Here is a 24,293-nt window from a genome sequence, read left to right on the forward strand (position 1 = left end):
TAAAGTCATTGGTCTTCCCCACTTGCCCACCTCAGAGACCATCACTTCCACGGACAGTGTTGCTGAGCATATGGTTCACCGCTCTAAATCAAATGAGCCCTCTTCAACTTCAGCAGAGAAACTGCCTGTCCTCACAGCCTGCCCCACCCTTGCAGAATCTTCATGGTGACTGAGCTGGGGGAGGAAGAGGTGCAGCCCCAGGCCAGAATACCACAACTTCTTGCTGTTCTTACCCAAAGTTCAGCAGTTTTTAAAAGAAACACTTTTCACATTGTTTTGTGCCTTTGGTCAATTTCCAAAGTGCTGAAATGATTGTTGTTGTTAAAATCACTTTTATCCAGCTTTAAAGTTGCTTTTTATTTTTCTTTTAATTTTTATTGGAATATAGTTGCTTTACAACATTGTGTTAGTTTTTACTGTGCAGCAAAGTGAATCAGCTATATGTATACATATATACCCTCTTTTTTGTATTTCCTTCCCGTTTAGGTCACCACGGAGCACTGAGTAGAGTTCCCAGCGCTATAGTAGGTTCTCATTATAAAGTCGCTGTTTAAAGGGAGGATTTTGCCAGTCTCCTCACTCAGCCGTAGCCAAAAGTCCTGCTCTTCCCCTTCACTCCTTTTTTTGAACATCTCTTTTCTCTCATGATTAAGCACTCATCTACCTTTCTGAACACTGGCTCCTTCTTTGGTTCTTTCACTAACCCCTTTTGCTAATATTGAAATGTGGGCAGAATACAAGGTTTTTGCCCTTCATAGTCTTCTTTCTCTCCACACTCTCAATGACATCATAGTTTCCCAAGCCTTTAACCATCATGTCATACAGATGCTTATAGGGTCATTATTTCTAGTGTATTCCTCTACCCCTGAACTCCAGTTACAAAATGCTGAGTGCTGGCTACACAGTTCTGTATGAACATCTTGTTGTCAATACAAAGTCAACATGTTCCATTCCTGTCTTTAGCTTACAAACATTTTTTCCACTTGACCTTTTGTGCCTTGCATAGAGTAGCTTGTGGTTATGTGATTGGATTTATCACATAGCACCAATATTCTTTTATTCACCAGAATTTGACCACTTGGCTTTATCTTTGATTTGTCACTTTTCCTCATTCTCTGTATGTGTTCATTTGCCCGTTAGATAATATTTTCAAGGGACTTAGCACGGAGCTTGTTGCATAGTAAGTGCTCACCACACGACGGTGGTCATTATCGTTGTTTCATCAAATATTAAAACTATCTCAGCAATGTCTGTCTTCTCCATATTATGAGGAAAGGATGGAGTTGTGAAAGGAATGGTAGATTGAGAATCAACTAACCTAGTTTAGGATTCTAGTCTGCCACTTAGAGCCACTTGACCTTAGAAAACTCCCCTAACTTTTCTGAGCAAGTTTTTCCATGTAAAAATTTGGGGATCAGTAATATTTTCCTGGAGATATATATATATATATATATATATATATGCATGTGTGTGTGTATATATATATATATATACATAGGCTTGCTGGAGAAAATCAAATGCAATAACTAAACTTATAATATTAATATTTTACACTTTATTAAGGAAAGCCATTAACCCTCAGCTTCCATGCTAATTTCAGGCTCTTTTTACTTTTCTCCTGGTCTACAATAACTTCCAAACTAGTTTCCCCACATCTGCCTAAAGGCACATTGCTGTAGGTTAATCTTAATAGCTGTCATATCTAATGATGTCACTCCCCTGCATGAAAACCTGCATTAGATGAAGTAAATCTAAACGCAGCTTAACATTATTGCCCCAGATTACCTTTTCTTCCTCATCCCCTACTTCCCTATAAATATCTTATTTCTGAGCAGAACTCAACTGCCCCCTTTCACTAAACGTGCTTCATGCCCCACTGTCTTGGGCCTGTTCTCCAAGGTCCCTCTTCCTGCACTTACCCCCTGGTATTCCTCATTTCCCTGCCCAAAGCCTGACCTCACCTGAGTTCATGTGTAAATATTCCATTCTCTATGAAGCTTTTAGTTTCTTGTTTGCTTTGATTGCAAACATCATGTCTTAATACAACATTTTTTACCCTGCAGTGCCCTGATCATGGTCATCAATAAATATAGTAAGGGGGTTTCTGCTTTGTTTAATATGAACAGGAACACATCTTATTTTTCAAGTAATCTTTTTTCTCTCCTTCCACATTGACAGCTTACTGAAAGCATGTTCTATAGACTCAATTTTGCCCTAAGCAAAGGAGATCTGTTTAGAGTTTAATTTCTAATGGAAAAGAATGCCATGACCTAATGAAAAATTAAAAATTTCTTATCTTGTCACTTTTCTACATGTGGAGTCTTTTTTAAGTTCAAAGGAAATGACATTTATGGTAGCCTTATTATGAAATAGTTTCTGCTGAGTCCAGAGTCATTTAATGCAGTGTTACTTAGTGAACCTCATTAAATAGATGCTTCTTTTGAAAATCTCTGGAGTATGATTTAATAATGTGACCTGACGAACCCTTGTAGTGACTAATTGAAGTGGATGGCATCAATCTGGAACTTTCTTGCTTAAAATTCTGCTTGATTTTTCTTTCTGTTCTAAACGCTAGATTGGTGGTCCTCAAACTTTAATGGAAGAATTGGAGGTGTTTTTATGCATATGCCCAGGCTGTGGCCTCAAAATTGTGGTTTCATAGATTGCGATGGGATTCAGAATTTCCTTTTTTTTAAATAAATTTATTTTATTTATTTATTTATTTTTGGCTGCATTGGTTCTTTGTTGCTGCGCGCGGTCTTTCTCTAGTTGGGGGGAGCGGGGGCTACTCTTTGTTGCGGTGTGTGGGCTTCTCACTGCGGTGGCTTCTCTTGTTGCAGAGCACGGACTCTAGGCGCACAGGCTCAGCAGTTGTGGCTCGCGGGCTCTAGAGCACAGGCTCGGTAGTTGTGGCGCATGGACTTAGTTGCTCCGTGGCATGTGGGATCTTCCCGGACCAGGGTTTAAACCCGTGTCCCCTGCATTGGCAGGCGGATTCTTAACCACTGCACCACCAGGGAGGCCCAGAATTTCCATTTTTAATAGCATCCCAGGTATATCTAATGCAGGTGATGCACAGACCACACTTTGTAGGGAAATGCTGCCCTTAATGAAAATTCTATGTTATGTTGAATTTTTTTAGACTGGCTAACCTAAAAACCTTTCTCATTACAGAAACAGAAGATCTGTGGGAGCTTGACTTTGCAGCATCACATGCTAGAACCTGTTCAGCGGATTCCCCGGTATGAGATGCTCCTTAAGGACTACCTAAGGAAATTGCCCCCTGGTTCTCCGGACTGGAATGATGCTAAAAGTAAATACTCACACACACCCCAGGCCCCGCCCCTGCTTTCCATTATGGGATAATTTAGTGGCCAAGTAGGCTTGTGATTTCAAAGTGAGATAGGTCTTATAGCCACTTTAGTAAAATATTGGTGCCAGAAAATAACCTCACTGGAAATTGTCATCAGCACCTCAATTAGGCAAGCACTTTTGAGCCCAAATCATAGGCTTGGAACAATGCAAATCACATTTCTCATGCTGGTTTCATGTTAATCATTAACTCTGAAATATAAAACTGTAGTCTTAGAGACATCTGGAATAGCAATACACAGTTACCTTCTCACAGGAAGAATACAACCATTCAGAATTACTAGTGCTGCTGGTTAATTAGGTAGGTTGATACATACCAAGAAAACTAAGATGACATTTACTATGTAAAAATAACCTAAGCAAAGTGATATCTCTCTACCTTTCTCTGCTGTAAGACAGAAGAGACAGTGGTGCTGTTTGGTGTTAGTTAACATTTTCCCTGAGAAAACTTTATTCCTGCTCTACTCCTGTACTCCTTTTTTTTTTTAATGAAAAAATAAAAAATCTTTTATTTTTTCATTAGATCATATTGGAAGACTCTTTAGGGCTTAAGTTTCAATAAGAATTTTGTTTTCTTGTGTACTTTAAAAAAAATCAGTTAACTGTGAAGAGAAAATTTAACTTGGATTAGTAATCAACATGTACAAACAATACTGGTGTACAATCTTAAAGCACTGCTACTTTCTCTAATAATTTTTTGTCTGCTGTTGTAAGTGAACCTTGTTGAGAGATGAACACAAAACACAATCTTTGGTCTTAGAGACTAGGTCTTTTTCTGAACATAGGCTATCTGTGATGTTTCTCCCACCATCCAAGTGAGTTGGTGACCACAGGAACTTCTCATCTCCCCTTTCTTCCTCTAAAGTTTAGAATTATCCTAACTTGTCTTCTTCCACTTTCCACTTTATCCCCACTTTCCACTCAACTGGCCTGAGTGCTTGGTTTTAGTAGTGGTAGGGTTGGAGGTTGGATCACCATTGCTACTTCTCAAACTAGTCTCTTGGGCAGTGGCCCCAGCCCATCTTAATTTGTCTCCCTCTACCTTGGATCCTATGTGGAATGCAAAGAATTGCCAAATTCAAGATAGTTCTCTAAAATATAAATAAAAGGGCTTCCCTGGTGGCTCAGTGGTTGAGAGTCTGCCTGCCGATGCAGGGGACACTGGTTCGTGCCCCGGTCCGGGAAGATCCCACATGCCACGGAGCGGTTGGGCCCGTGAGCCATGGCCGCTGAGCCTGTGCATCCGGAGCCTGTGCTTTGCAACGGGAGAGGCCACAACGGTGAGAGGCCCACGTACTGCAAAAAAAAATAAAATATAAATAAAAATTCTGCTTCTTCTATACTCAAAAGACTTTGACTCCTACTAGGGTAGCTATGTCAAAAATGAGAGAGTCAGCAACATAATAGGGTATTTTATTACTCTTTTTGGTTTCCCATTACTACTTACACTAAAATTCTAAGGAAATCACAGAAGTACTTTTAGAGACCTAAAAGTAGAGGGGAAAGCAACAAAAGTGCATTTTGTTCAGCAGTAGAATGAAGAAGACAGAAAAGTTGGTTCAGAATAATGAGGTTGTTGTGGTAACAGAATTAACCCAACCAGGATTCATAAGATAGGAAAGAAAGGAAGAGAGCAGGACATGATGTAGGAGAGAACATTCCCTCAGGTTAATCCAGCAGGAAGCCTCAGCTTCCACATCTCTTCACCAGTAGTCCCTAAGCTCCTACCTTGCCCATATCAGAGTTCCCATTCCCATCTCTCGCTACCACCTGCCCCAGCAACAAAACCCTCCATCAACATTGGCATCAGAAAATTCCCTTTCACCTAGACTAGAAATGTGGGTGTGTTTTCCCAAGGAAAACTGATTATGCTTGGTGGTTAATTTGCTCATAAAACTAGTGAAATACTTACTACTGCTGAAATGTTGTAGAACTTTGAGTCAGAAGACTTAGGTTCTAATGTAGCCCTTCAGTATCATAATTTGTGACCTTAGCCAAGCCACATCACTCTCTACTTCTTTCATCTGCCAAATGAAGCTAATATACTTTCCATTTAAGGTTGCATAAGAATGAATTCACCTAATATATATGAAAGCCCCTGACAAAGTTCCTTGTACCAAGCTAGTGTCAGGGTGTTTGTTATTTTGAAGGTCCCTTATCAATTAAATGTACCTGAGAGCCTACTCACTGTATATGACTTTTAATGAGGAAATACCCTTCAAGTTCCAAATAATCTGCTTACAAATGAACTTTTGAAAGTATCCAGCTTGTAAATGCAAATTGCCCCCTGCTTTTATCATGTATCTTCCATCCCAGATTTCTTCTTGTTGTACTGTATATTATTCAGCTATCTAGTAACATAGTAAGGACAAAATGTATTTACTTTTCTTTTTTTCCATTTAGAGTCACTTGAAATTATATCTACAGCAGCAAGTCATTCTAATAGTGCAATAAGAAAAATGGTAAGTGATTTCCAGAGGAAATGGGAATATTCTAGTTAGATAATTGCCAATAATATAGTCTGATATTATCTACAGGTTTGGACCCATATGAATTGACACAAGTGAACAAAAAGATTGTTTATAAAATGTTTAGTGTTATCCCTCTTCTCCCAGGTTTTAATTTGATCATAACTGACATACTTTATACCAAAATTTATGCTTAGTTCCAGTCCCTTCTGAATTATGTATATTTTAGCTAAGGTCATTGATTAAAGGAACTAAGATGAAACCTCCTTATATATGATCTTGCTGTGTTTTGTTTTAATGTCCTAGGAGAACCTAAAGAAACTCTTAGAGATTTATGAAATGTTGGGAGAAGAAGAAGACATTGTAAATCCTTCAAATGAGCTAATAAAAGAAGGACAGATCCTCAAACTAGCTGCTCGGAACACATCGGCACAAGAACGCTACCTTTTCTTAGTGAGTTTTGTAGTATGAGCAAGTCACATAAGAATAACCCATAAACATTGTTATATGCATCTTGGAAAAGTAGGATGCTTGCTTGCTCTCACCAAAACAATTATATCTAACCTGGTTTAGTCAGTACTGTCAGTATTCCACATCAGGGAATGTCCTTAGTAACTGAAACTTGTTCTTTCTAGGACACAAATCTTTTTTTGAAGTATTTTTTCTATAATTTTTCTGTGTACTTACCATGTATAATTTACTTCAGTAGCACGTAGTAAAGATGATTTAACCTTTCCATGATGATCGTAGCCATCAGTGTATATGTGGGGACCACTATTTTTAATTCTTCTAGTTGAAGAAATATATAGACAAAGTTGTAAAACTTGTGCCTCAAATATCTATGTAAAAGTACATGAGTTTACTACATAGTTCCTTTTCACTGCAGTCAATCTCCATCCCTTCCTTAACTTCCGGGAAATGACAGTTAGTCTAGAACTAATCGAAAATATAGGAGCTCTCCTTGGGGCATCCAGGCCATTATATTTTAGTCTCTGTTAATTCCAGTTCCTTTCTATATCTAATGATATGATAATAATCATAATAGCTAACAGTGAGTAACAATAAGCTAACATTGAGCAATAGCTCAGTAAATGTTAGCTATTACTATGATTATTATTATAGGCAAAGAAACAGACACATTGGTAAAGAGGCTACCCGGTAACTGGCACATGACACATTCTCAGGATGTTATTCACATCTGACTTTTCTGCTACAAGGCAGTCATCTCACCAGCCTTAGTATGAGTTGTTGGGGGCTTAGAGGTTTCTGTTGTCTGGTTACAGCTTCCTTTGAAAGGAAGATTTACAGGAACTAATTGTCATGCAGAAGGGTGTTCAGTATCTCTCTTGAAGCGTTTCTACTTCAAGTTTGTATAACTCAAGAAAATTGAAAACATGTCCACACAAAATTTATACATGAAAGTTCATAGCAAAATTATTCATTATAGCCAAAAAGTGGAAACAAACAAACATTCATCAATGTCCATCAATTGATGAATGGATAAACAAAATGTGGTATAACCATGCACTGGAATATTATATGGCAGTAAAAAGGAATAAAATACTGATACATGCTATGTGGATGAATTTTGAAAACGTTGTGTAAAGTGAAAGAAGCCATTCACAAAAAGCCACACTGTGTGATATGATTCCATTTATATGAAATGTCTAGAATAGGCAAATGCATAGAGGCAGGAAGTAAGTAGTGGTAGCCTAGGGCTGGTGGGGAGGAGGAAATGGGTACAGGATTTCTATTTAGAGTCAGGAAATGTTCTAAAATTAGATAGCAGTGATGGCTGCACAATTTACAACTATATAAAAAACATGAATTACACATTTTAAAAGGGTATATGAATTATATCTCAGTAACTTAAAAAATTTATAGATATTTTACAAATTAACTATAAAAAAATCTTCATTGGAGGGCTTCCCTGGTGGTGCAGTGGTTGAGAGTCCCCCTGCCAATGCAGGGGACGCGGGTTCGTGCCCCGGTCTGGGAGGATCCCACATGCCACGGAGTGGCTGGGCCCATGAGCCATGGCCGCTGGGCCTGTGCGTCCGGAGCCTGTGCTCCGCAACGAGAGAGGCCACAACAGTGAGAGGCCCGCGTACTGCAAAAAAAAAAAAAATCTTCATTGGAGCCCAACAGAAGAACTTCACCTTTCAGAAGCTTTACAGAGACCTAAATGTAAATCAGGGACATGTGATGTCATGTTAGGGTCCAGAGGGCTGTTTATTTTGAAATGTAGGTTTTGTTATTCAAATATGGTGAGTCCAACACATCAGGAGATGATTGCCACTGAAAAGATAGTTATACTCACAGATTCCCAAAGGAGGGGGCATGCCACACCATGGAAGAGCTACATGAGAAAGCACCAGAGTTGGTCAGAAGGCAGAGGAAGCAAGCTGCAAATGTGGGCAGGAGCCTGTACTGTGGTTTCTGCGAGAAGGAATAGGCAAGGCAGAGAAAACCAGCTTAGAATTTGCTAGTTTAAATAATTTCATCAGGCTCTGGCACACAGGGACTGTTGCCTGGCACGTAGCCTTAGGGTTCTTACGGAAGGGGAATACTGACTCAGAGTGAAAGCGCTCAAAAGAGGAGGTGCTTGGGGTGTGAGTTCTGGATCTGTTGGTTTCCATATGAAAGTCATGCTTGCAGGTGAGCCACTCAGTGTCTCAAAGAATTGAGTAGTCCTGAGAGGGGGCAGTCCTCCAATGTCAGCAAGTCCCCAAGATGTCAAAGCATCAAAAATCCAGATTAAAAAGACATGCTTAATATACTGTTCTGGGCAAAATGCCTGGGAGTCAGTGTCTTCCCTTTGTCTTTACCTGTAGGTGCTTAGGTAATTTTCCTTTCCCCTCTTCAACATCAGTGTTACAGTTTCTGTAGTTAAACTTTCAGCTCTGTGTCTAACCAATGGCCTTGGTTTAATTTTCACATTTGAGAATTATTCTGGAAATAGTTTTGGATTGAATACCTTAATTCAGAGCCAAATTAAACAGCTATTTGGAGGACAGATGGCAAAGAGCCTTGGGGGAATACAACAGTAGTGACTTTGAGAAAAGTACCCATCTTGTTCCATTTATTATAAGCTATCAAACATATCGTGTCATTGCCTTCCAGGAGAATGGAGTCATACAGCAGAAATTTTAGGAAAGCCTTATTCATCTTTTGAAGACCATCTTAGAAGCAGTTCCTGTAGTGTTCATTCTCTCAGTCCTTCCCCTCTAGTACTGTACTTGTCACAGAATCTCTCCTCTCCCCAGCACACATTTATTCCCATGGAGCATCTTTTTTTTCTTATATGTAGAAACTTCAGAAGTACCTTTTATTTTTTCTCCTTTCTCTCTAGAAGTAAAATGAGTGCTAGTTTTCTATTTCCTATTCTGGGGATATTACACGTATAAATCTGAAAAACCAAGTTATATTTAGAATTTGATTTCAGCTTTCAGATGATCATCATGTGTTTGCATATTTACTCGCCTCCACGTCATGCTTTTTATGTTATGTAGGGTACTCTGTTGAGTAAGTCAATAACCACACCTGACATCTGAAAGTTAAAAAAAAAATCACTGAATTATCCTGTAGAATGATAGGAGGTTTTATTCTTGGCTCTTTGGAGTTCTAAGTCCTTATTTCCTTATACCTTTTAACAGAGTTATATATATATTTTTCTCTTGACTTATTTAAACTTTGAATACAGGCTGGGGACTGGAAATTTTCTCCAACAATGTATTTTTACCTTCTAAAACTTTAATGAACTGTCACTTGTGAGACATGAAATTGAATTATTTCAATCAAATAGTATATTTTAAAGAGACTTGAAATAACTAGTCGAGGAACCCTGGAGATCAAGAAGCAGGAACCTCCCTACACTTATGATAAAGTTGAGACTTTCTTCTAGGGTTTGGCACAGCCTAGCACTTCTAGAGCTTGCCACCCAGAGACTCCTTTGTCAATAACTACTTCTGAGCAGTGGGCATGGAATAAAAGGAGTTTCTTTCACTGAAAGGGAAAGTCAGTCTACTTGGTGCTACAGTTGTTATAACTCCCTATTTTAGTACCAGCAAAACCCAGAGAAGGTGATGGTGGCTTTTGCCGCAGGAGCAAGGTTCACAGAGGAAACAGGACTAGCTACTTAATTCCTTTACGTATATGGCATCTTCTTTGTAAGCATTATCACCTTCACCTCTAAGTAGAAGAAAAAGGGTATTTATTGGCTAGTCCTGTCCATTTTGGTGGCGCTTTGCACCTCCTGCAGTACCGTTCAGACATGGCCAAATCCCCTCCTGAGAAGGCCTTATAGAAGAGAGGAAGAAATATTAACATGAACAGTTAGCAAGCTGTTGCCTTAATCAAGCTGGGATGGTGATGAGAACCTTTAAGAGTATTTTCAGATCTCTAAATTCTGTGTACTACAATGAGGCTGTGATTGCCATACTTAGAATACAGTGGACAATTAATGATAAAGCATTGATTATGTTCCCTTCTAGAAATGTAAATGTGAAATGTGGTGCTCAGATATATATGATAAAAATGTATTTAGTGCCCTTTTATTTCTACATTATCCAGTGTGGAAATGAAATTTATGATGTTGGTTATAGGAAGTTGCAAAATAATGTATGAGGAACAAACTGGTAAAAAATTCGCTTTCAGAATGAGTACAGTGGACATTGTCACATAAACATGTTGAAATGTTTTAAATATCCATCAACATTTCTTTCATGGTTGGAGCTAAAAAGAGGACCTGACAAAACAGGACATTATTCCTCACTTAATCCTCTCAACAACCTGTGACTTTTACAGATAATGATCCTGAGACATGAGAGGTTACATAAGTGTTTTAAGTTCCCAGTTGCTTTTGTCTTACAAAAATATATTTAAGCCTAGAAACAGTGTTAGAAACAATAAATATGAAGTAGAAAGATAAATATGGACCTTCTTTAGGAATCTGCCTACAAATTAACCCCCATATTGAGTTTCATCCTTTTGCATGTTTTAATATATTTATAAGTTAATTAAATGCCTGCCCCAAATCATTGCTTGGTACTGATTAGCAGGAGCTGTTCATTGTTTTGTTTTGTTTTGTTATGTTATAAATTTACTTATTTTTTATTTATTTACTTTGGGCTGCATTGGGCCTTTGTTGCTGCGCACGGGCTTTCTCTAGTTGTGTTGAGCAGGGGCTGCTCTTCATTGTGGTGTACGGGCTTCTCACTGCAGTAGCTTCTCGTTGCAAGCGTGGGCTCTAGCCACGCGGGCTTCACTAGTTGTGGCTCACAGGCTCTAGAGCGTAGGTTCAGTAGCTGTGGCGCACGTGCCCAGTTGCTCCGTGGCATGTGGAATCTTCCTGGACCAGGGCTCGAACCTGTGTCCCCTGCATTGGCAGGCGGATTCTTAACCACTACACCACCAGGGAAGTCCAGGAGTTGTTCATGGTTGACTAGAAATGAGGCACTAATTTGATTCAGTTTCAAAATAAGGTTCTTCATTTTAAATGAAGACTTTTTGCTAAAATAAATGACTTTTCTGTTAATTCATACATGATGAATTCTTAAGCAAGATGTGGGACAGTATAAAACAGTGACTTTTTCTACAGAGGATTTAGTGTGCTAACCCATGTTCTAATGAAATTTGAACTTATAATTTGCCTACTTTTTTTTTTTTTTTTTTTTTTTTTTGCGGTACGCGGGCCTCTCACTGCTGTGGCCTCTCCCGCTGCGGAGCACAGGCTCCGGACGCGCAGGCTCAGCGGCCATGGCTCACGGGCCCAGCCGCCCCGCGGCATGTGGGATCCTCCCGGACCGGGGCACGAACCTGTGTCCCCTGCATCGGCAGGTGGACTCTCAACCACTACGCCACCAGGGAAGCCCTGCCTACTTTTTTAAACTTAACATTAAACATATTATGGTAAAAATAATTGCTAAATATTAATCTTTTGCTCTAACAGCTATTGTAGACTTGTTGCCTGACACAACAGTTAGAAATTTTATTCTCTAAGGGCTTCAACTTACGTGGTTGAGAACTTCAGTTTCTGGTATATAGAGGTCCTTAAAAATTGTTGCTGAGCTTAACTTCCTTAACTAATTTCCTTACTAGTACAAAATGATGATTGGTTTACTTAAATATTAATAAAATATTTATGAACCAACACGGGGGAAATATATGTTACAAATTTTAAAATATGACAATTTTGATACAAGCATAAAAGCTCTCTGGTATTTAAGTAATTTTTCTCACATAAAAAGTATGGTATTCCCTGGAATTTTTGTCTAGGGTTACTTTCAATATTGGTCACTTTCCTCTGTCTTCTTTGTTTTCCTGTTTTTTGACACGTGTTCTGCCTTCTTGCAGTTCAACAACATGTTGCTGTACTGTGTGCCAAGATTCAGCTTGGTGGGCTCTAAATTCACAGTTCGAACCAGGGTTGGCATTGATGGAATGAAAATTGTAGAGACTCACAATGAGGAATATCCACACACTTTCCAGGTATCTGGGAAAGAGAGAACACTGGAACTGCAAGCCAGGTAAGAGAACCATTCCTCTCTCACAACTTTACAAAAGAATCAGAATAAATTGTAGGACAAAATAATTCTGAGGATCTATCCCATGTCTGGTTCGACATAAATGGAAAGAGGTAAGCTCCTGAAAGTCAAGAATTATGTCTTCCCTTTTGGTTCCTCTGTAGTGCCTAGGATAGTGGTTTTTCAGACAGTAAGCATTCAGTAAATTAAAGTGACCGAATTTTTGCATTCAAGCCAAAGTTTTGAGTCTTCTAGGAAAAAGTTCTCTAACCTTTTTTCCGCCATCCTTCCTTTTGGTCCACAAATGTTTATTGATGTTTATTATTTCATGATAAATGTTGAAGCTTTAACTATCTGTCCTTCAGAGACTCTGCATTCATAGGACTTAATGGCACTTTGATGGAAAGAATGATTTTGGAAATCAATCATTTTGAAGGCATTTTGGAAAAGATGATTCTTCTGCCACAGTTGAGGATACATGAAGGGGGCCATTTGGGGCTCTAGTAGCCTCTAGCAACCAGGACTTCTGGAAGGGGTGGCTCTTCTTATATGTTTATTGAGTGGGAGAGAAAGAGCTGGAGGCCTAGCATCCATCCTCCTAGCATAACCATGTTTGGAAAGAAAAAAACAAAACAAAACATGAGAACCACTGTAGTAGATCACAGCTACCTCAGGCATGAACCTCTAGAAGACAGAGTGCTGTCAGGTTTTAAAATATCTGCTTTAGGAAACTGTCATCCATTTATCCTATTAAAAAAAAAAACCTAACATGGTGAAAATTGAGATACACCAAAAGTTCACAGATCAGAGGTTAACTACTGATCCCAGCTCTGATGGTTTTCATACCCTAGAATCCATGGAGAATCAGAGAGCCCTTCTGTTCCTTTCTATTCCTTTGCACCAATAGCATGTGGTTCTGACTGCTTAGGTGAACTCATCCTGGATATTTGTGTTTAGTAACTATATACAAGCTTAAACTTCACATTTTCAAAATAGAATAAATTATTTTAATAGGAATCTGTACCCAGGGAGCCAGGGAATTGGTGATTATAGATATGGAACATGTGGCAGGTTAGGAAAGTTTGAAGAAATACCTAGCCAGTTCTTTGATTTCCCACAGAAAATATATAATGAACCTGCATTACTTAGGGAGCTGCCAGGAGACTGCCCTGAGGATTAGGAGGCAGCATTTCAAGCATGAGTTAAAATGGTGGAGGACTTGGCTTTGGATGTTATGGTTTCCCTACTTTATCATGGTGGGATTTGGACCCCAGCCATCAAACCCAAGAGAACAACTTATGTTACTGTACTTGGAAGCTCCTGACCTAAGTCCTCACTCAGTGGTTGACCCCCTGAATGATTGGCCCTGGCCACAGAGAAAACTCATCAATTGTTCTGATCATCATAGAAGTCTTCATTACAGATGAATGAAGGTTCTGCTGGCTCTGAATATCAGCATAGTTCCAAATCTGCAAACCCGAGAGATGTGTCTGAACAGCAGAAGAGAGATTATCAAGGACTGTTGGGTTGCCTGAGTTGAGAGGGACTCCAGCCCCCCTCCATTAGCAGGTTGGGCTGTTTTCGCTTCAGGATGGGGCTGATTCATGAAAAATTTTCTTAAGTACAGGCAGTTATCATTTTGTAGAGTTCCAATATGCACTATTGGATACATTCCAATTAGTACTGAAAACACATTCATTTTTCCTTAAATTTCTTATTCCCCTAATCTCATTGCTTTAGTTGTATTTATGATTATATGATGAATTGAAGATCTGAATGAAGTGTGATTATTTATCTTCTGGTCTATAATGACTCTCTCAAGAATGTAGACAAACACTGAAATTCTCAGAAGGTCTGAAGGATTACATGGAACCCCAAATTGGGTATATATTTGGTGATATTTAAAGAGAATTCACTTCTGAAGCCAACACAGAAAAAAATGTTCTGCTTTTATTAAATAAGTCAGCCTGAAGACTGACCTCTCACACTCTGCTTCCCCTTCCATATTCAAAAGAACATAAACTTGTTTGTGTGTGTGGAACGCGGGCCTCTCACTGTTGTGGCCTCTCCCGTTGTGGAGCACAGGCCCCGGACGCGCAGGCTCAGCGGCCATGGTTCATGGGCCTAGCCGCTCCGCAGCATGTAGGATCTTCCCAGACTGGGGCACGAACCCGTGTCCCCTGCATCAGCAGGTGGACTCTCAACCACTGCACCACCAGGGAAACCCAAGAATATAAACTTTTGAAACAAAATTATTTTATGTAGTTTTTATTCAATGGTTTTCTATTGCTAAATGGATATGAAAATATAGTGATGAGTAAATTAAACAAAGGAGTAAATTTAAAAATCTGCCATGATTGAGAAAGTAAAACAAAAGGCATTAAAGACTTGTCAAGTTACTTTGCATTTAAAAGGCTAAAAGCAGCTAGCAAATAACTATGCTTCCAGAGCAATAGAGCTGATTTTGTGGGGGTGGGGCATAGCATTAGGGAGAAACCTTTTTTGAGAGGCAAGATTAAAGCCCCTGCCCCCACCAAGGTTCTTGGTTCAGGATCCCCAGGTGAAATATAAGCAGAATCTTACATTTGACATGCACGGATTCCAGCAGTATTCCTGGCACATCATGATACTCAGTTTTTGTGAGAAAGATGGATGGTGTCACACGGATGGTATGATCACAGACTTATACATATGTGAGACCTGTGGGACTGTGGCATGTGACATTCAGGCTGGGACAGGGACTCAGACTTAGCCCTAGCCTACCAAATACATGCAAACAAATAGAGCCCACTCTTCACAATCCCTCAGTTTGGAGATCTTACTAAGTCCAAAGTCTACTAAAAGGGAAATTTTTTCCCAACAGAAAATTATTAAATACTGGGGTTCCTTAATCTGTGAAACCTCCTTCCTACAGGCATTTAAATCTTCGTTGTGTTTTATCTATAATGAATTAGGTATGGTATTGCCTGAAGCCTAGCAAAATAGAATTAAATTGTTTACCAAAGGAAATGTTACGTAGCTCCCTAAGGCCTTACACAGATAATTTATAGTCTCAAGGATAATTGCAGTCTTTTCTAAGATGGGTTGTGACTAGCAGCCTTTCAAAGCCTCATGTGTTTTCATAAAGGTGAATTGGAAGACTAGGCCTATATCTTATAACTCCTTCTTGGACATCCCTGAATTTTCCAGAAAGTTGGAATAACATAAATACAGTTGCATGCACCAGGTATAACTCATTAATGTTCTCTTTATTCACTTTAATTTTTTGTTGTTGTTTGTTTTAGTTCTGAGCAAGACAAAGAAGAATGGATCAAGGTAAACCTGATTTCTATTTTCATTTTTGTTTTGTGGTAACCTCTGTATGTGTACCCAGATGTGCACATATTGTTGTATTATACACATATTGTAGTCATCAGAACATATTGTAGTCATCAGAATACGGTCATTTAATTTTTAAGGTGATTTCCATCCTAGATATTTGTTTAGTAAAATGTTTTTATTAATTTGCATGTGATACTTTAATAAGTGCTTTGAATTTCATGTATATTTTAGGCACTTCAAGAGACTATTGATGCTTTCCATCAGAGGCATGAAACCTTCAGAAATGCAATTGCCAAGGATAATGACATTCACTCAGAGGTTTCTGTAAGTTGAATTAAATTCTTTAAGTTCTTTTCTCTTTGCAGTTGCAGAAGATCTATCTAGTTATTTTGTTACCCAGTCTTTTCCCTTTGCATTGCCAAAATTGGCTATTTGGACAGAATCTCATTTCTTCTTAGATGAATACAATAGAGTGCCTTTTCATGCTGCTTAACTGTCTTTGAACCTTTTTTTTTTTTTTTCTCTTTTTCTGGATCTTGAGTTTCAGAACATGGTATGAGCAATGTTGTTAAAATTCTTTTTAAAATAAATGAATGGATGGATGGATGGATGGATGGATGGATGGATGGATGGATGGATGGATGGATGGATGGATGGATGGAAATGACAGTTTTTGCCATTAAAATTGAATCTCTCTTTCCTTTTTAGACTGCTGAGCTAGGAAAAAGAGCCCCAAGATGGATCCGAGATAATGAAGTTACAATGTGTATGAAATGCAAGGAGCCTTTTAATGCCCTGACAAGGAGAAGGCATCATTGTCGAGCATGTGGACATGTATGTGAGCTTTCTTGGTCATTAAGATTGTTAGTCATTATATAAGTGTTGTAAAATCATTAACTTGGAAAAAAACAAAGAAATCATTCAATAAATCACTTAGTTGATAAACTTTTGTTGGTGATAACTTTATGCAAAACACTGTGCTGGGTCCTGGAGAAAAACTGGTAAGTAAAATGGTAGCCAGCTTCACAGAGCTCACATTCTAATGGAGAAAACAGACCAAATTAACAGGCAAGCATTTCAAATACTATAAATGCAATAAGAAATCAAGAAGTTAAAATGGGGAATAATGGTAATGGAAGAGGATTTGGAACCAATTTTAGTTAGAAAAATGAAGACCTATCTGAGGCGTTGATATTTAAGCTGATGCCTAAAAGGTGAGAAAGAGCTAACCATAAGAAAGAAGGCAGGAAGAGCGTTCAGGCAGTGAGAGTTGTATGTCAAAAGCCCTGAGGTAGGAAAGAGCTTCATCTATTCTTTTTAATTTATTAATTAATTTATTTATTTATTTTGCGGTACGCGGACCTCTCACTGTTGTGGCCTCTCCCGTTGTGGAGCACAGGCTCCGGATGCGCAGGCTCAGTGGCCATGGCTCACGAGCCCAGCTGCTCCGTGGCATGTGGTATCTTCCCGGACAGGGGCATGAACCCATGTCCCCAGCATCGGCAGGCGGACTCTCAACCAGTGCGCCACCAGGGAAGCCCAATTTTTTTAATTTTTTAAAATAAATTTATTTATTTAATTTTGGCTGCATTGGGTCTTCATTGCTGAACACAGGCTTTCTATTTATTTGCAGCGAGTGGGGGCTACTCTTCGTTGTGGTGCATGGGCTTCTCGCTGCAGTGGCTTCTCTTGTTGCAGAGCATGGGCTCTAGGCATGCGGGCTTCAGTAGTTGTGGCACGCAGGCTCACTCGTTGTGGCCCACGGGCTCTAGAGCACAGGCTCAGTAGTTGTGGCCCACGGGCTTAGTTGCTCCACGGCATGTGGGATCTTCCTGGACTAGGGCTCAAACCCATATCCCCTGCATTGGCAGGCAGATTCTCAACCCCTGTGCCACCAGGGAAGCCCTGATCTATTCTTGAGATTGCCAAAAGGTCATGTAGCTGGAGCATAATGAGCAATCTAAGAAATAGAAAGATAAATAATAACCAAAGGAGTCAATGACTTTGAGAAAATATGAGATGGAACCTATAGCTTAAGTAGAAGTTCAGACTTTTTTTTTGCGGTGCACGGGCCTCTTACTGTTGTAGCCTCTCCCGTTGCGGAGCACAGGCTCCAGACGTGCAGGCTCAGCGGCCATGGCTCACGGGCCCAGCCGCTCCGCGACCTGTGGGATCTTCCCGGACTGGGGCACGAACCCGTGTCCCCTGCATCGGCAGGCGGACTCTCAACCACGGTGCCACCAGGGAAGCCCCGAAGTTCAGACTTTTGATGGGGAGAGGGAAACTTCCCTCCATTATAACAGAAAGGATAAAGGGAAAGATGAGTGGAAATGTAGGTGTGTTTTTGATTTGGTGGTGGGAAATGAGGGAATATAGGTCTGATAATATCTACATATTCATTGAAGTATGAGGAAGAGTCATCATCTGAAAGTGAAGGGGGAAGTAAGAGGGAGGGGGGAGATTTGAGAAAGAGAGCTAAGTATGTAATAGTTGTCTCTGGGTAGGAAAAAGTGAGCCTACCAATGAAACAAAGATACCCATTAGAGATTTATGGTTATAAATTTAAAAGGACACAGTAGTCCATTTAATGGAATGAAATATCTCTCACAAGATTCAGCAACTCAAGCCATCTAAGGCAGTTGACAGGTTTTCAGGGATTGAATTGTTTCATATGGAAAGAGTGAGAAGGAACAAAGCATGACCTGAAGTTGGAGAGAAGTAGCAGCAGGTTTTGGAGGGCCTTGTAAACCAAGTTGAAGATTAATACTTTCTTCTAAAAAACAATACATAAGCATAGAGAAGGGTAGGCATTGTAGTGTCATGACTGAATGTATTATTAGTATGCTTTCGTGCAACAGTTTTTATTGATAGTACTTTCAGATTATTCTCAATTACATTGCAGATTTATTCTTCCTTTTTACCTAAGTTTTTTTGGTTTTTTGTTTTGTTTTGTTTTTTATGGTACGCGGGCCTCTCACTGTTGTGGCCTCTCCCATTGCGGAGCACAGGCTCTGGACGCGCAGGCTCAGCAGCCATGGCTCACGGGCCCAGCCACTCTGCGGCATGTAGGATCCTCCCGGACCGGGGCACGAACCCGTGTCCCCTGCATTGGCAGGCGGACTCTCAACCACTGCGCCACCAGGGCAGCCCTTCCTTTTTACCTAAGTTTTGACTCAGTGAGACAGTTTTATAATCAAAATCAAATTGATAGCAAACATCTTTTTTTTTCCCCCTCAGTGTAAGACTTTTTTAAATTTCTCATTGAATTTGCTTGAAATAATTTCAGATATTGACATACTTGCTTTCAGTAAACAAACAAAAATATGAATGTACTATGACATACTTTGAAAATAAATATTAGTTGATATGAGTTTGCAGATACAGACATGTCTAATTTTAAATCCTAGGGTAATTTCATTGAAATTATGAGAAAACAATGAACAATGTTTTATTATGAATTTTACATTATGTGAATCTAAACCAAAAGTTTTACTAATATTTATGTTTCTTAAATATAGTTTGTCCACTATAAATGAGGGAAAATATTATTCTAGAAGCAAGAAGATAATTTTATTTATTTATTTATTTATTTGGCTGCATCAGGTCTTAGTTGCACCATGCGGGATCCTTGTTGTGGCATGTGGGATGTTTCATTGCAGCACGCAGACTTCTCTCTAGTTGTGGCATGTGGGCTCCAGAGCATGCAGGCTCAGTAGTTGCGGTGCACAGGCTCTCTAGTTGTGGCACACAGGTCTAGAGTGCGCGGGTTCTGTAGTTGCAGCATGCAGGCTTAGTCACCCTGCAGCAGGTGAAACCGTAGTTCCCCCACCAGAGATTGAACCCACGTCCCCTGTATTGGAAGGCAGATTCTTAACCACTGGACCACCAGGGAAGTCCCCAAGAAGATAATTTTTTAAACTGCAAGGTTATTTTTTAAACAGTGACTATAAATAGTGAGCAAAATACACAAGGACAATTTCTCATAGAGCTTACAGCCTAGTGAGGGTGACAAACATTAATCGAAAAATCACACAAGTATATGATTAAAAATTGTGATCAGTGCATGCAAAAAGCACATGGAGGTCTTCCCTGGTGGCGCAGTGGTTGAGAATCTGCCTGCTAATGCAGGGGACACGGGTTCGAGCCCTGGTCTGGGAGGATCCCACATGCCGTGGAGCAACTAGGCCCATGAGCCACAACTACCAAGCCTGCGTGTCTGAAGCCTGTGCTCCTCAACAAGAGAGGCCCATGCACCGCGATGAAGAGTGGCCTCCACTTGCCACAGCTAGAGAAAGCCCTCGCACAGAAACGAAGACCCAACACAGCAAAAATAAATAAATAAAAATTAATAAACTCCTACCCCCAACATCTTCTAAAACAAGGACCAGTCATGAGGCTATAATGGTCCAAATCAGGACATTGATAGCTTGGACTCAGGTAATTGCAAGGAAGATGTAGAAAAATGGACAGATTGAAAAAATATCTAGGAGATAAAATCAGCAGGACTTTATAACATGGTGAATCTATGGGGTGAGGTAGAGGTATCGGGATGACTCCTAGGTTTCTGACTTGCCATAAATGTTTAGAAGGCTTTGCTATTTCCAGCAATAGAGAGTACTCTGAGGGGGGAACAGGTTGGGAGGGACAAAGTGTGATAAGGAGAAAGCTGGGAGCAAGGTAGACCATGAATTCATTTGGGGAAGATATAAAACGTCCAGAGGTATGAAGTGTAATGGTCTAGACCAAGCCTTTGAAGAGCTCCTACCTTTAGGGCCAGGAAGAGAAGGTTGAGCAAGCAGAGCCCATCACAAACAGCATTATAATACATGACAAATACTCCAAGTGTTCATGGGGATATTGTTAGTCTGATAAAAATTTGCCTTTTACATTTAACTTTTTCTCATTTATTATTACCTATAACTGATTATTGCTTAAATCTTGTTATTTTTTAAATATGATTATTCACTCTTCTTTATTTTTTCTTAATTTAAGGTGGTTTGTTGGAAGTGTTCTGATTATAAAGCTCAACTTGAGTATGATGGTGGTAAATTGAGCAAAGTTTGTAAAGACTGTTATCAGATAATAAGTGGATTCACAGACAGTGAAGAAAAGAAAAGAAAAGGAATTTTAGAGGTATGAAATATTAAATATTGGATATCTTTCAGATTTTTATACTAGAAACAGAATTTTTTTAACTCTGAAGAATACAAATAATATATTTTGTTATTTCTCTTAGTATTTAACAATTTGGACTATGATGAGCAAGATTTATACTTTTGTTCTATAGCTGACTCTTGGGGTCATGCTCAGTTGTACAGAAAGAAGAGGGACAGTGCTATGTTAACCAATGTGCATTTGAGAGTAAATCCAGTCCTTCCTTGGCATCTGCGGGGGATTGGTTCCAGGAACCCCCACAGATACCAAAATCCATGGATGCTCAAGTTTCTTATATACAGTGGTGTGATACAGCCAGCCCTCCGTATCCTCAGGTTCTGCATCCACAGATATGGAGGGCTGATTGTGTATTGATTTTGTGAAGGTAGATGTGGTCAAATATTAGAGTGTTAATTGACATCTCTTCTAATGCCCAACTTAATACTATATATATTTTTTAAGAGGAAAGCTTTTCTCTCAGTTTCATCATATTGGCTTTGAAAATACTGTATGATATTATTAAAATTTAGATTAAAGTCTTATTACCTGAAAAACTCTTCCAACTTATTGTATTAAAAGAATCATTTAATGGCCAGTGACAGTAATCTGAGAACTGCGTTGAAATATTACTGAAATGTCTCACAAGTAAGTTTGATTCATGTTTTAGATAAATTCAGACCTCCTAAACCTAGGAACTGTAATGCGACTAGTATCTGAAATAAGTTTTATACCCAAAGATATTAACAACATAAGTAATAAACTACATAATAAGGGCTTTGTGACAGAAAGTTCAAGATAGCCTGGAAATATGTGAAGAATAGACTCATGATCAAAATTCTTATGTATCTAAAATCATAGACATACTTGGTTTATTAAGAATTTCTACAATTTATTTAAGAATCAATGAGTGTTTATTGAACTCTACACTGTATAAACATACAAAAAGTCATTTCTGTTAACTGAAGAAGGATCATAAACTTCAAGGTCCACTTGAGGTTAAAGTACAGGCCCACAGGGCTTCCCTGGTGGCGCAGTGGTTGGGAGTCCGCCTGCCGATGCAGGGGACACGGGTTCGTGTCCTGGTCCGGGAGGATCCCACGTGCCGCGGAGCGGCTGGGCCCGTGAGCCATGGCTGCTGAGCCTGCGCGTCCGGAGCCTGTGCTCCGCGGCGGGAGAGGCCACGGCAGTGAGAGGCCCACGTACAGCAAAAAAAAAAAAAAAAAAAAAAAAAAAAAGTACAGGCCCACAAACTATAACTCTGCATTCTTCTAGGGTATAGATGTTGCTTGTATGGCAGACCAGAGTGGACTTTCTCTGGCAGGGAGGGTGGAAAGACATGCTTCAGTAGCTTCCAGAAACACAGTCTCGAAAGACTGAACAGCAGCAATGGATGAGACTGGCATAGAATAATGAGTCAAATAACTTGTTTTAAGGGGTGCATTTCAGGCTGTATCTATGAAATAAAATTCTCTAGGTAGTTTTCTAGAAAAACCTGTACTTGGAGGAAAATTAATCAATTACTTACTAGGTTAACACATTTAATCAAATATATTTGTAGTGTGAAGTCCATAAGTAGAAGATAAGTGTGGATGTGTGCATATGCACACACAACATACATATATATTTGAAACTTACTCATGCCAACTAGTTTGTTATGTCCTCTAGACCAAGGATCAACAAATTTTTTCTGTAAAAGGGCAGAGAGAAACTATTTTAGTCTTTGCAGGCTGAAAGGCAAAACTGAGAATATTACTTCTAAAGCAAGAGAGAAAACAAATTTTCTCAAATTTTTATTGACAAAATTAAAAGTAATAATTTAGTATAATTTTTGTAATATGGTAATAAGAAGTATGGAATTCCTTTGGTGGAGGGGAGATAGATAACATTTCACTTAGTTGGAGTCCAAAGTTTTCGTATTCTAAATCATCAGATTGATTTTAATTGTTCATCTGTAAAAACTCTGCTTAGCTCACAGGCCATATAAAGACAGGTGGTGGGCTAGCAGTCCATTGTTTGCCGGTCAATGCTTCTTAAACTATCTGTGATGAAGGGCCAGTTTTACTCTCTAAACCATCACAGCTCAGTATTTTTGTAAAATACACAATTATGTGCTTGGGCATCATCACAAGTCAGATTGCTATAAAAGTTTCTAAATGCTTACTCTTGCTTTCTGTGCTTATCTCGAACTGGTAGCAAAGCAGTTTGCAAACCAGCACTGTTCAGTGGATGACACTGGATTTGAGAGATAGAAAATAGATGCAAACCAGTTGCTTTCCATAATATGTGTAATAAAAACCATCATTTAGTCAAAGGGTTTTGTTCCCTTTTTAGCCAGTGATTTATGTATTAGGAGACAAAGCAGAAAACCGTACATGGCTCCACAAAGAGTTATTGCAATTTAAAAAACTAAAATTATCTCAGGTATAGGACAAAGGTTGCTTGCTGGTAAGTATTTGCCTTTTTGCTATTGCATTCTTCTTACACAGTAACATTGGTATAACATTGTGGCTAAGAGTTCAGACTCTGGGTCCAGACTCAAATCCTAGCACACCGATTCCTAAATCTTAGGAAAGCTATTTCATCTCTAAACCTCATAATAATGCAAGTAATAACTTTTTGGTGTTGGTGTGAGGATTAAATGATATAAGTAGTGAGCTAAGAAAAGTGCCTTCATAGTAAGCAGTCAATAAATGTTTAATTTTATTTAAATTACAGGTCTGGTAATACAGTTAAAATTGACTTAATTCATCATAGATCTAGATGAATGTTTAAATAATAATTGCAGATGAACCTTCTCTAGACAATCCCGGGAGACATTTTATATAAACACATTGTGATTTATGAATGTTACCTTAAGTTGAATTACCTCTCTATCTGGTCATTTTGTGTTCATTCGCTCTCTCTCACTGTTTCTTTCCACTGTATTTTCTAGATTGAATCTGCAGAAGTATCTGGAAACAGTGTGGTGTGCAGTTTTCTTCAATATATGGAAAAGTCAAAACCTTGGCAGAAAGCTTGGTGTGTGATCCCCAAACAAGACCCTCTTGTGCTGTACATGTATGGTGCCCCCCAGGTATCTAAACTTCATCTTTCTGAAGGAACGGAGGGAGGCCAGTGGACACTGAACTTAAAATCCTTCCATTACTTCTCTATAAAACAAGAAAATTCACACAGTTTCACTGTTTTTCATTATAATTGAAAAATAATAAGTAACTAAAATTCAAGTTTATTTAGACTGATTCCTTCTATAGCCAATAATTTCTTCAGCCTGTGGATCTTTTGCCCCCTTCTCTCATTCCTATTTAGTGGGTTTGAGAAAATGTGAGTTGAATTAGGAAAGGGCATGGGGAGAAGAGGTTGAATCAGAGGGAGAGGCAAGAAGAAGGAGCCTTTTTAATGATGGGAAATATTAGTAAGCCTTTTTTTTTTTCCTGCACGGAGGGATACTTGAAAA

The 24,293-nt window shown here is 39.2% G+C and overlaps 1 protein-coding gene across 3 annotated transcripts in view; it reads left to right on the plus strand.

Moving 5' to 3' along the window:
• Nucleotides 1-24,293, plus strand: part of FGD4 (FYVE, RhoGEF and PH domain containing 4) — a 208,799-nt gene that overhangs the window by 170,392 nt on the left and 14,114 nt on the right. For all 3 annotated transcript variants that reach the window (XM_081248999.1, XM_081248998.1, XM_081249000.1), the window contains exons 8-16: nucleotides 3,175-3,313; nucleotides 5,776-5,834; nucleotides 6,147-6,293; nucleotides 12,195-12,367; nucleotides 15,649-15,679; nucleotides 15,917-16,009; nucleotides 16,394-16,519; nucleotides 20,678-20,818; nucleotides 23,772-23,912. In XM_081248999.1, the coding sequence (XP_081105125.1) occupies nucleotides 3,175-3,313; nucleotides 5,776-5,834; nucleotides 6,147-6,293; nucleotides 12,195-12,367; nucleotides 15,649-15,679; nucleotides 15,917-16,009; nucleotides 16,394-16,519; nucleotides 20,678-20,818; nucleotides 23,772-23,912 (1,050 nt within the window). The remainder of the gene's footprint in view (nucleotides 1-3,174; nucleotides 3,314-5,775; nucleotides 5,835-6,146; nucleotides 6,294-12,194; nucleotides 12,368-15,648; nucleotides 15,680-15,916; nucleotides 16,010-16,393; nucleotides 16,520-20,677; nucleotides 20,819-23,771; nucleotides 23,913-24,293) is intronic.

Source organism: Mesoplodon bidens, assembly GCF_964165515.1.
Source record: "Mesoplodon bidens genome assembly, chromosome: 11".
Taxonomy (NCBI): domain Eukaryota; kingdom Metazoa; phylum Chordata; class Mammalia; order Artiodactyla; family Ziphiidae; genus Mesoplodon; species Mesoplodon bidens.